The 13,086-nt window shown below is 28.8% G+C and overlaps 1 protein-coding gene across 6 annotated transcripts in view; it reads left to right on the top strand.

The window, feature by feature from the left end:
• The window catches only part of LOC107456112 (YLP motif-containing protein 1), a 132,705-nt gene extending 123,603 nt beyond the window's left edge, over nt 1–9,102 (top strand). For all 6 annotated transcript variants that reach the window (XR_011637579.1, XR_011637578.1, XM_071184666.1 and 3 more), the window contains 2 exons: nt 3,024–3,133; nt 7,815–9,102. Coding sequence is in view for 4 of the 6 variants with exons in the window: in XM_071184666.1 (XP_071040767.1) it covers nt 3,024–3,133; nt 7,815–7,955 (251 nt within the window). In the remaining 2 variants the exon portion in view is untranslated. The remainder of the gene's footprint in view (nt 1–3,023; nt 3,134–7,814) is intronic.
• Nucleotides 9,103–13,086: the final 3,984 nt, after the last annotated feature.

The raw sequence follows: 13,086 nt of genomic DNA, 5'->3' as shown, positions 1-13,086 counted from the left end.
AAAAATATATATATGTACACTAACCTGAATAACTTTCGTTCTAATGATTGTATTTTAACGTAGTAAGTGTCAATCTTAATGGTTCTTGGGGGTAACTTAAAATATGCACATTATTAGTGCTAACTATTAATTAAGTTACGAAATCAGACACAAAAACTTACTTTCTCTGAATATACTTTTTTTATATATTTGGTTTTTTAACCTTTAAAATATCTTTTCAATCTGGGAAATATGGTCCCCATAATTTGGTCAGGAGAGTTATCCAAAGTTCAGACTCTTTAATGTTAATTTCACTTTTGCATTTTTAGTCTTATTTTAAAACTAATTAAGCAATTCAAAAAAAAATTTCACCGACTTATAAAATCCATTTGCCCAAAGATAATTTTATGCAAAAAAATAATTTTTTATAATTTATTTAATTTTAATAGTGGATGATAAAATTTTGAATTATGAGGTATAAATTTTTTTATACTATATTAATCTACATATTTTTTGATTGCAAAATTGAAAGTTTCAACTGCTTTTATTTAGTAGAAGCCGAGAAAAATTATAATTAATTATTTTTTAAAAGAAAGAACAATTTGACAACAATGAAGAAATATTTAAGTAATTGTGTTGAGTTTTATAAAAGCATGTTTCTGAAGTGAGTACGAAATGCGGGTTTCTCTTAAAACATATTTATTTCATAAACAGAAACATCAATATAACATAAACTAAATTAAACATTATGGGTCGTCCTGCGACCAAGCTAGCTAGTGAAAAAGTTGAAAAGGTAAGTGGCTGTTCTTCCTCTGAAGGACAGAATATATATCACTAGGATCACAGGGTTGCTTTTACCTGAAGATCTTAAATTGCCAAGCTGGCGGTGAGAGTGGCGATCACCGCATTTCTAATAGAATGTGATTATACATCAGCTTTTTTCTTTCTTTTTTTTTTTTTAAATTTTATTTTTTAGTTTGTTCTTTTAATAATTGATACAATTTCAATTATATACAAACGTATGCATAGATTTGGAATAGTATATTTATCAGTTTCTTCAATATATATATTTTATAATTATTAAGACGAATACATAGTCAACATTTTTAAGCATCTTAAAATTTCTCGACATCTTATATATCATCTTAATCTTAAAATAAATTTGTTAACTACCTGTCTGCTTGTGTTTCGCAGGATTATTTTACCAACTATTTAATTAATGTTAACATTTCTCGAAATCTTAATCTTTACGATGTTATGTATATTATTTTTCCTTTATTATACTAATAAATTATTTTAGTACTTAAATTAATGTTTCCCTTTAAAGTAAAATTCCTTTTTAAATTATTGTCATGTTTTTATTGAAAGAAAACTTAGAATTATTATCAGCTCTCTGAGAATTAAATCTTGTTAAGAAATTAAAAATGACGAGAAATTGAAAAAATTCCTTAAAAGTTGTGAATATTATTTGTCAACTTTAGCACAATTTAAANTTTAAAGTAAAATTCCTTTTTTAAATTATTGTCAAGTTTTTATTGAAAGAAAACTTAGAATTATTATCAGCTCTCTGAGAATTAAATCTTGTTAAGAAATTAAAAATGACGAGAAATTGAAAAAATTCCTTAAAAGTTGTGAATATTATTTGTCAACTTTAGCACAATTTAAAAAAAAATATTGTTATATCAGGAAAAGGCTTGGTATACCTTATTTTGTTAAACAGCTTCTAAAATAGAAAATTTTAAAAAGATTCCAGAACCATGCTATTTATTGAATCATCATCACAAAAATTGTTCTTTTTCTAACACTAGATCAAATTTTTTTGCTGGATCTTTTTTTTTTCCCTTTTTCCTAAGGGACTTGAACTGAGGTGTAGAAGTATTTAACCCTATAACTTTTCATAAATTTATAATAATTTATGTAAATTTGATTTTACTGTAAAATGTCCATACAAATGTCATTAAAACAACTTTAGAAAAATAAATTATGTCAAATAAAAAGTTCAACGTTCATATTCCATACCCTCCAACCTATGAGGATTTTGAAAATAATTCAAGTAGAAATTTTTAAAGCAAAAGGATCTCTCATAAAACTTTTATCAGAACTTAAGAATCTAGCCATATGGCCTGCACTTTTATAAGTAATAGTGAACAAGTTACGCTAAAATTAATTTTTTTTAAATGTTAAGACATTAATTTTGCTACCGTCTGAAAAGAAGATTTCTGAAACTACGGAAATTCCGTAGCAGTTGGAGGGTATGATATTCTAAAATCTTGGATAATCGTAAACAATTTATTAATCGATACAAATTTTATTTTATATAAAAAAAATCTGTTACCTTGCCCCAAAAATTCTCTTCTTGGTTGCTCAGCAACGGTGAAACACAATGTTTTGCCATCTTGTCATTCATTCAGTTTCTTTATTGTTGTTTTTATTTATTCTATGGCGTGGTAATTTGACATTTTTTTTAAACTGTCACCATATATGTGAATTTTTATTGCGACCCAATTTTTTCGAAATTTTGTTTGCAAGAAGCATTTCAAGGATCAGAAAATGCATAGGTTTAAAAATTATGAGTCTATTCAGAGAAAGTACCTGATTTCGTAACTTAATTACTAGTTAGCATAAACTAATTAGCATGTTTGAGGTCACCCCCAGGAACCATTAAGTTCGTGCAAATCCAATCATCTGAACAAAAGTTATACAGTCAGTATCGGTTATATGGTCAGCTCATGGGTCCAGAATATTATGACCATATATATAGTATAACCAAATATATAGTATAGTTAATCTGGCGTGAATATATTCTGGAATCAGAATGCATTTTTTAAACAAATAATTCAACTTTCAAAAACGTTTAAAAATTAATTATTAAGGTGCATAATAAGAAAGAATGCAATATAGAATGACCATATAGGCAGTACTGACTGTATATATATATATATATATAATGCCAACTGTACAGTCTATTTTCATTAAATATTATTCACTATTATGGTTTTTTTTTTTTCTTTTGTACTTATTGTCTAATCATCTGTCCTATGTAGATCAGTTAGATGGTTTGCGACTAGGAAAGAAGAAGCATTCATCGATGGAAGATTATCTACAATTACCTGATGATTATGAACAAAGAGAATGTGAGCCAGGAAAGAAAAGAGTATGTATTTTTTGTATGTTTGCGGGTGATAGCTCAAAACTAATTTTAACCAAGCTTGTCTTCATATTTTTAATCTGCATGTCCAACTGGAACGGTGAGAAGTCTGATTGTCAAACTAGATTTTTATGTAATAAGATATGATTTAAAAATTTGAAAGAAAACATAGTACATTTGAGGTGAATAAAATATAAAAAATTGTTATCTAAAAGAGGGATTTAAATAACTCTCTTTAAACAGGACAGTTTTAAATTTTGGAGGAATAAAAAATTTTTTAAATACTTTTTCAAAGCTTTTATTAGGTGCAAAACGACTCTTAAAAATCTGTTAGGCCATACTGATATGAACCTTTTTGTCTAAAGTGTCCTTACATCAGTTTTTTCCAAACTTATGGCTTTTGTGTACCCTTTCTAAATTTTTCGTACGGCTGTGTGCCACTAGTAAATAAACTTAATGTAGTTTTTTAAAAATATGCTTTTCTTTACTATAAAAAAATTTCACAAAAGTAAAAAATCAAAACAGGCTGTTGACGCAACTAATTATTAACTGTTAACTCTGCAAAAAGTAATCAATAGAAAAATACGTAATAGTAAAGTTGCATGGTTAGCTTTGTTTTTAAATAAAAAATTTTGAAGTTTTAGTTTGTTACAAGATATTTCGTATAAGAACGTGTACCCCTGCTAAACTGTTCCCGTACCCCTGGGGGTACACATACCACACTTTGAGAAATACTGCCTTACATTATCAAATTTGGAAAATCACTTTTTGTTTTCTTTCTGCATAGACTGGGGGTAAAAATATCAACATATTCAATGGTGATTTTGTTGCGTATTTAAAGTTAAGTAAACACAAATCTATTGCAAATGCTCTTACTGAAAGATTGACTATTTATTCATTTCTGGAGAAAAGAAGTCATACATCTGCCCCAAGCTACATCATACATCTGCCCCAAGCTAGTGCCCTCTCCTAAAGAAAATGTTTCCTAAATACAATGTAGACTATAGAACTTGTGCTGTTAGAAAATCAATGGCAAATATTACAAAATCATATAGTGTTGCAAACTCAACCAATTTCTGTAGATGTCCGATTGTTGTGACAGCAGAGATTCTGAACAAATTGGGGGACATTTTTAATGAGTGAAATAATTAAAAACCCTGTCGCTTCGTAAAATTCCATCAGCCTTGCATTTGGATGTGATGACTGGTATGATGAATAGTGTTGCTGTGTATATTTATAGTATCTAAGTGACTTGGCACCTGTAAATAATGGTTAGTGTTCTAAAAGAAAAGAAATGCTCTTAAAGGAAATGAGATTCAAGCATGTGGAACAATGAGACAATGTCTCGATTAATTTCTTTACCAATATGATGCTATAAATTTTTTTTTTTAAAGGAAGGAATTATGTCTTTGAAAAAAAATATAAAGATCGGAAATTTCAAATTTTGATAGTTTCAAAACACCCAAATGAATGAAAATTTTTGTTAAAAACACATCTGGCCTACATAAGTTAAACGTTAGAATTAGAGCAACTCAAAAGAAGAAGAAAAACTGCATATCTTAATGAAGATGTTAAATTAAAAAGGAAAATTGTACCAAACCCAGAGAACTTTTCATCTGATTTTAGTAAAGTCATCATGGAATATGGTCGAAGACTTATAAGCTTTAACGGGAATTTGAGATGGATAGGTAGCCCAGAAAAAAACCTTTTAGTGTTAAAAATTGAAAACTGGAAAACACTAGCAGGAAAAAGGTTGGACTTTCCAGTCCAACCTTTGACGAACTTCTTGAGACAGCCAAGGCCCTACCTGGGCTGTCGAGGCATTGTTGATAATGATATATATATATTTCGTGTAAACTCAAGTGTGAATACACAGAAACTTGTGGATAATGTTTAAAAAAAAAAAAATCTATTTTTGAAGTTTCTCTTTTTTTTAATTTTTGTTAATCCTCTCCATTAACTCATGATGAATTATGTCCAAAAATGAATAAAATAAAAGACAATAAATAGAAAAGATTTTCTTATTCAGGTTTGAAAGCAAATTCATTTTTAAATTTATTGATAGCAATATGTTAAAAGTAATTTCCTATTTAAAATACCTGTAAAGTATATTGTAAGTGAGTTTTTAAATTTGGACTCAACTTGAAATGCATTTTTTCAAGAAGGGACAATTACATGTTTAAGACATTGGATATAGCTTCTGATTTTTAAACTCCTTTTAAAAGTTTGTAAAATGGATGCTTCTTAAATCCTGAAACATAGTTCCTTTTTCACGTTTAGTTTGGACAGCTTAAGAAGTAACAAATTAATTGTGATGCACTTTTGGGTGAATCTAATGTGTCTGCGGTTGAAGAAAACCCGTGGAAAGGTTTTACAAAACATCCAAATTATACATTACCTGCAAGATCAAGAAAAACAATGGAGACAAACAATGTCGTTTCGGGTGGTTGCTCCAAAATCTGTGTTTTCCTTGAAATCTCCTTAAATCTTCTTTTTTAAGCTGAAAGTATTTTAATATTTGTTCTGCTTTATCACTTCCTTTTAAGTGAGACTTCTTTTCTTATTTTACAGTCATCCAAGTGTTTTATTAGTTTTTTTATGAGTTTTCTTATTGAGTTTACAATTAATTGTCATTTCTACTTTAGTTTTTTTACATCACACACTATTAGCTATTAGTTTAAAGTATCCATTTATTTATTTTATAAAAATAAAATTAGAGTTAATGGATTGCGTGTTTCTTAATCCCTCTACTAGTTTCACTATTTTATTTATTCATTTAGTTAGATATAAATTGCTAAAAAGGTATGAATGGTAACTTTTGTGAGGCTGAAATAGAGTAACAAGATATAAGTTGATTTTCTCCTATGACTGGCTTTCTCCGACTGACGAGTTTTCTCCATGTAATGCATACTTTGTTTCATTGATTTTGACGTCCGAGCTGAATTGTAATAGACGTTTGTCCTGCTAAAATAGTTTCCTAGCCACTCTTAAAATCTCTTCCGGATTAGGCATGCCTGGTAAAAAAAAATTAGTAATCCAATGTCTAAAGAAGAAAATGATATCTCTAAAAATTCAACAAAGCAATAGCAACTGGCAAGGTGAAAAAAATATGTTGAGAATCTAGTTGACTTGAAACTACAGAGTTCAGAAACATCTGGGTCACCACTTGTGGTGTGTTGGACGATTCTGCGAATTATGAGGACTCGTTATATATTTTATAACGCGTAAGCGAATTACTGAAATCATACTCCAAAAGAAAAGCTTGTACATATTAGATTATGCACAGTGCCAGTTGGGTAGTTGAAAAGCTGTAGACTGCATAATTCTTTGTTCCTCGGGTGCTTGGAAGGGCTTAATGAACGACTTACCAACTAAAAGTATTTGGTTGGAGGCAAGGCAACTAATGGTTTTTGTGTCGCTGCTTCAACCTAATAATTTGGGTTTTAAACCCTCACAAAACTCATGATTTCAAATAAATTTGTAATGTGATATCATCCATTTGCCTAAATTGCCTGGTATATTTTATTAAAATAGTCTAACCTTGTAAATATTTTGCCAAATGTCTCATTGTAATACCAGTAGTGTCACTACACGCGCGACTAGAGCACCTTGTGCCTACTTAACAATATTAATATCTCTGTGCTAATTGCTTTTCGGTCAGGCTTTCTCTGGTGACGATATGTTGTCTAGTTACATACCCATTTTTTGGGTGGGTCACTCATTATTGATCATTAAATTTGTTTTTGTTTTAAGGACTTTAAAAGTCAACATATATTTTTGCAAAGTTGCGACAGATGCTATAAATTTATAACAGTGGTAGTAAATTTAAGTTGAAGGAATTCAGCTTTAAAACTCACCTTATCATTTAGCCTGTTGCACATGTAACATATCTAGCCACCCCAACGCCGAGTTTAAAACTTTGTCCATAGTGATTATGCTTAATATTTTACTAAATAAGGAAAAGTAAGCTTATAATTCGTTGTTTAGTTGTTAAGTTTGAGCTGAAAACTAAAATGTGTTTTATATATATATAAGGTGCATTATGAGCTGTGTCCAATTTTAACATGAACTTAGAGCTGTCCTCCATTTTTAAATTATGTCCAGTTTTGAAATTCAATCTCAATTAAATTTATCAATTTTGAATTTATAGACAAAAAAAATTTAAAAAATAGACCAAACAAATACCAAAGGTAAAAAAAGGTTTCTTTTCCTCAGAAATATTTGTTGTCAGTCTTCTATTTAATTGGGTACATTCTTTTAGCCCACATTTCTTTTTACATCAATTTAATTACCAATGCTTAGCATTCACATTGAATATAGATAAATTTGAGAAAGATAGAATAAAATGTCATTATGTGCATATAAAGATAATTTAATGAATTCTTATTTACATGTTCATGAGGTTGAAACATTTCCTGTAAATGCCTATTTAATCCTATGTCCATTTTTGTTAACTTTATTAGTTCGAACAAAAACTGGAAATATGACTTTCTTGTGTAATCATCGGAGGGTGTTAGTGATTTACTTATTTTGCAAAATTGTTACAAATATACTCTTGCAATATTTGAATGGCTCCTTAAGGACAACTTTCTTTAATATTGATTTTTATTCTGTCATGTTAGGTGATAATTGTAATTTGTTTTTGCTATTCTGTATGTTAGTACATATAGTTACTGTTTGTGTTTAGGTGAGATGGGCAGATTTAGAAGAAAGAAAAGAACAAGATCGACTTCGGGCTATTGGATTCGTCGTTGGCCAAACAGACTGGAATAAATTAACTGATCCAACTCATGCAGATCGAGCCCTTACAAAAACCAAATATTTTTAGTCAATTAAGGCATTTATAAAAATTTATTTGCATTCATGTATTTTTAAAAAAAAAAGAGTGAAAAAAAAATTTATTTTTTTTTTTGTTTGCTCATTATATGCATAAATAACTCATTCATTGAAATATGAAAAGGGCAGAACAATTTTTATATTGTTTTGATCACTCATTAGTGAGGTTAAAAAAAAAAGAAGAAAAAAAACTTCCTTTATGTGATTTAAGGTTGCCCAAATCATTGAGTGCTAAAACACGGATATATATATAAACTGTTGACTTTAATTTTATAAAAGAATTGGTCAGAAGTTATGACTTGTTTTTGTTATTATCTCTCTCATCATTATATAAATAAGAATATATATTATTAGAAACATTTTCAAGGCATTTTGTATGTATGATGCACAGTTATAATTTTATTTGTTAAGGTATTTGTATGTGGGTACATTTAAAACGAGCATTTTCGAAAGCCTTTTATTCGAGTTGACTTGCATAACACAGCTTGGGTCTCACATTCATAAAAATGGAAGAGTATTAAAATGTCTGCTCATAAAAATCTAATCTAAAAAGATGTATTAAAAAACACGAATCGAAAAGTCATTTAACTTTTATTTAATTAACATCTGTTTCTAGCTGAGCATTTCTATCTATCTAACAATCATTATTTCTATAAACTCTGTCAATAATTGTTTGGTGATGTGAAAAAAGTAACAAAATCCTGATTTACTGTTAGCATGTAGAAAAAATATTAGTATGCCACCTAAACAAAAGATTTCTAAACTGCCCAATTCCTTGTATGCAACTTTTATTCTGAACGTATTGATACTATTTCTTTTACTAGTTTCTTGTTTTTGAAGAATACCTGTATTGAATATCTTTTAATATTGTAATGGTTGTAGATTACAAGTTAAAATTTTAACATTCATGGTAAAATTCTGAAAATGTTTGATTTATATTTGCTTTGGAAAAAAGGAAATTTTTTTTTTTACCTTATAAGAGAAATTTTAAATTCTGAACTGTCTAAAGGGATGAAATACCCTTTTTAAAAAAAAAGAACGAACGAAAAACTATGCAACAATGTTAGTGCCTATTATCATTCATCTCATGTTTTGTCACTTATGCCTTTTAGTTTTAATAAAGTTAATTTTGTTGATAAGTATGTGTTTTATTTAAAAATCTATCTTTAATATTATCTCTTTAAGCGCTCACAACTGTAATATACAGTGCACACAAAAAAACCTACTAACTCCCTAGATAACTTTTAATTTTAGTGATCAGATCTTCACTTGTTAAGAATCAATCTTAATCACTTAAGGAGGTAACTGGTATTTTAATTTATGAAATCCATCAGAAAAAAGTTCTATATCTAAGTAAACGTTTATTTATTTATTTTTCTTTCTGATTCGTATTTCTGACCTTCTAATCATGGAGAATCTGGAAAATAGGGTCTCAATTGTTCGGTCATGTCTCCATCATTGTAATTTTTGCATATTTTGTTGTATGTCAAAAAGTGAATAGAAACATTTTTTATACAATTATAAAAATTGCATGTTCATAGATAATTTCATGCAAAAATCAATTTTTAATATATATATTTTTTTTGTTTATTTAATAATTAATGACAAAATTTTTATGAGTCTTAAACTTTTTCATTATTAGATCATTATATCTGTATATTATAATAAACAATTTCAATAGGCAATTGTAATTATCTATATATTAAATATTATCTATATATAAGTAAAATTTAATATGGCAAAATACAAAGTTAAAATCAAATCAGACGTAGTACCGTACACTTGTTATAGCAAATGAATGAGAATTTAGGAAGACAAAAAAGGGGGTGCTGGTAAGTTCGGAATAGATTACGTATTTTGCGTAAATAACAAAAGTTAAATTTTAGATCAGCGGAACTCAGAGAAAATTTGAGTCTTAAAAATAAATTGATTTGCGGAAAGCCGTGCATTCACAGCATTGAGATGTGCGGAATTCCGCAAATTATCAGAAGAATCACGTGCCTGCTTATAGCAGCTCAAATTATCTGTGGAAAATTCCTAAGCAACAATTAAGCTCAAAATCTGCTATAGGAATATGACCAATATTGGGATCTCTAGAATGATGACTGTTGTGCAATAACAATACAGGGCCAATGGTGGTTGAAAAAAGGCTACAAAATAGACAATTTTATTTAAGACTGAATATTAGGTTAATTTAACAATTCTATATAGAACTGATATTTATTTATTTTGGTGTTCGGAGCAAATGTTAAAAATGTAAAATTTTTAAAACGAAAACACGTTTTGGTCCCTCATTAAGCAACCGTTTCTAAGCGCAAATGTGAAGTTCTATGCAGAAAACCGGATGAAGGCAAAATTTGAGAATGAATTCTTGATATTTTTAAGTACTTCTAGAGGCCCTTTTTAAAGGTCATGGGAGCCCTGTGAATAAATAAAATGTCAAGATAGGTGGTCAACAATATTTTATTCAAGGCAGAATTTCTAAAAATAGAACAGTTAACTTATTTCACATAAAAGCTGATAATTTAAATTACACAATTTTAGCATGTTACCAGATTTGAAAATTTGTCAGATTCCTCTCAATAGGCCTTTATATTGAGTTTGATGAAGAGTGTAGAATGGTCAATGAAAGAAAAAATAAAGCTTATAAAAATATGCTTAACAGAAAATTAACTAGAGGATCAATTGGTGAATACAGGAGTGCACATAGAGAGGAAAAGAAAGCTTACAGGGAGAACCTATTCAAAGAAGTCGAATTTCTCAGGACCAATAAACTATCAAAATGACCATTAATTGTGAAATCAGAAGAAAAAAAAATAATCGCTGCTTCTATGGTTTAAGATCATTATTGAAATCTCACTTAATAAAAAGAAAGACGAAGATTTTACTTTATAAGGTATTAATCAAGTCAGTTTTGACTTATGCTTCAGACACATGGACTTTAACAAAAAGGGAAGAGAAGTTATTAGCAACCTTCGAAAGGTGCTACGAACCATCTTTGGCCCTATACTCGATAAAGACAACTGGAGGAAAAGATATAATTTTGAAATATATAAGATCTTTAATGGTGAAGATATCATTAAACTAAGTAGAATGAGATAGGCCGGGCATGTGAGCCCAGAGCAAACAGCATTTGGAGTCTTTAATGCAACCCCCTCCAATAAAAGGCCAAGAGGAAGGCCCAAAAAGAGATGGAAAGACTGTGTGGATGAGGATTTTGCCATCCTAAAAGTAAAGAACTGGAAATCAATTGCTGAGGAAAGCTCACAAAGGGCTGTCGTGCCAATGATGATTGAACTTTTACTGTTGTAGGAAATTTCAAAAAGCTTCCTATTTCGTCTAGGATAGACATAGTTTATTGAATTAAGGTTTCAAATATTTTATGAGCATCACATACCAAGATATAGCCAGTATTGAACTCAGAGAAGCAAATCAAATTTCTATGCTGGGGGAGAATGAAAGAAAGAAGACCGTGAGTAAGGGGTAACATTTTTTGGCAAAACTCAATATTTAAGGGGTGTGTCAAAAGCATTATGTACTCGTTTACAGGGTGCGTAGCGTAGCTTAAAGGTACTTATTTTCGATTTTGGTTTTTTGAAAGCCCTTAAAGGTACTTTTTTCATTGGGTGTTTTTAAAAAGTAATTGATTTTCCCTTTTTGAAAATGAGATTTTTTTTTCTTGCCATTTCGATTTTTGCCACCAAAAGCGTGCTTTTCACATTGTTCTATTCAACGTTTTCACAATTCATTCAACCCCAATCCATTTAGGCTGACCGTCATTTTACATGTTTGATGCTGCAGGCTTCATTTTATAATGGCTAATATAATCAGGAAAAGTGTCACAAGTCTTGAATGTAAAGTACATATTTTTTGTTGAAAGATTTGGCTACACACCCTGATTTATACTTTTTATCCATTGTATAAAAAGGTCACATATTTCGTCATCATTCCAAATACACTGTTTTTTATTCCTTCATATTAGTAACGCTTTAAAACTCTGCTCTAGAAAAAGACTTATAAGTAGTCTAGCTGTTTTATTTTTGTGTAAATTGTTCTTGAGCTATCTACAAATCCCCAACAGTAAATGAATAATACATATATCATTTTCTTTCACTCAACTATGTAATTCAGCGTGTATAGTCTCATAAGATCATCTACTTAAGAGTGCGCAAGGCTTTTAATGGTTATCCTGAAGGTACAATTAAAAGGTTATTTTATATTTCTGATGTGATTCTGATTGGAAATTGTGAAAACTATATTTTTCTCAACGAATAATGTATTTTCTTATATTCTTTTTGAGTTTCAAGTAGATTTTTCTTCTAATAATTAAATTAATTCTTATTTAATATAGTGTTCATGTTTTGATAAAGTAGTTAGGGAAGACGGACAGTGACTTCAGTTCTTTGAGTTGTGGAGATTTTAATTACATGCCCAAGATAATTATCATTTTTCTTTTTGTTCCTTTACATTAACTCACACTTTTCCCCATTGTCTACGTATCAGTGTCTTTTTTTATTCTAACTTATAAAAAGATGTTTTTTACAAGGTTATCTATTGATATGACCAAACCATTTCATCTGATTGATTTTAATAAACTTCATTCTTTAACTTTAATTATGTACAATTTTAAGAATAATTATCATAAATTTGATTTTTAAAAAACATTCTCAGCATTAAGTTTTACATTCTAAAAAAAATACAAATGAAAAATTAAATTATAAACATTCAAAAATTCAATGCATTTTAAAATGTACAAATTTTTTAATTTAGAAAAAAAAATTAAGCAAGTTTAAAATAACGCAGTATTCATTTTTTAAGGATTAAATGAAAATACAACATGATGTGAAATTAATATTTTTACAATGTCTAAACAAAATAATAAATCGTAAAATCCAAATTTAAATGAAGTATAAAAGAGAAATATCATAATTTCTTAAATGTGTGCTTTTATAAAACAATACATAATAACAATACTGTGCATTAAATTTTTTTAAAAGTTATCAGTTATAAGCCGCTATACTAGAAGCTAACATATTCATAAAGTCAGGGAAAAGTCAGGATTTTTCTTACATATTCATAAAGTAAGGAAAATAAAAAAAAAAAACTATAGTTCATTCAAAGAC

The sequence above is a fragment of the Parasteatoda tepidariorum genome, chromosome 8 (genome assembly GCF_043381705.1).
Source record: "Parasteatoda tepidariorum isolate YZ-2023 chromosome 8, CAS_Ptep_4.0, whole genome shotgun sequence".
Classification (NCBI taxonomy): domain Eukaryota; kingdom Metazoa; phylum Arthropoda; class Arachnida; order Araneae; family Theridiidae; genus Parasteatoda; species Parasteatoda tepidariorum.
Note: the sequence above shows the minus strand (reverse complement) of the source record. Positions and strands in the feature narration are given on the sequence as shown.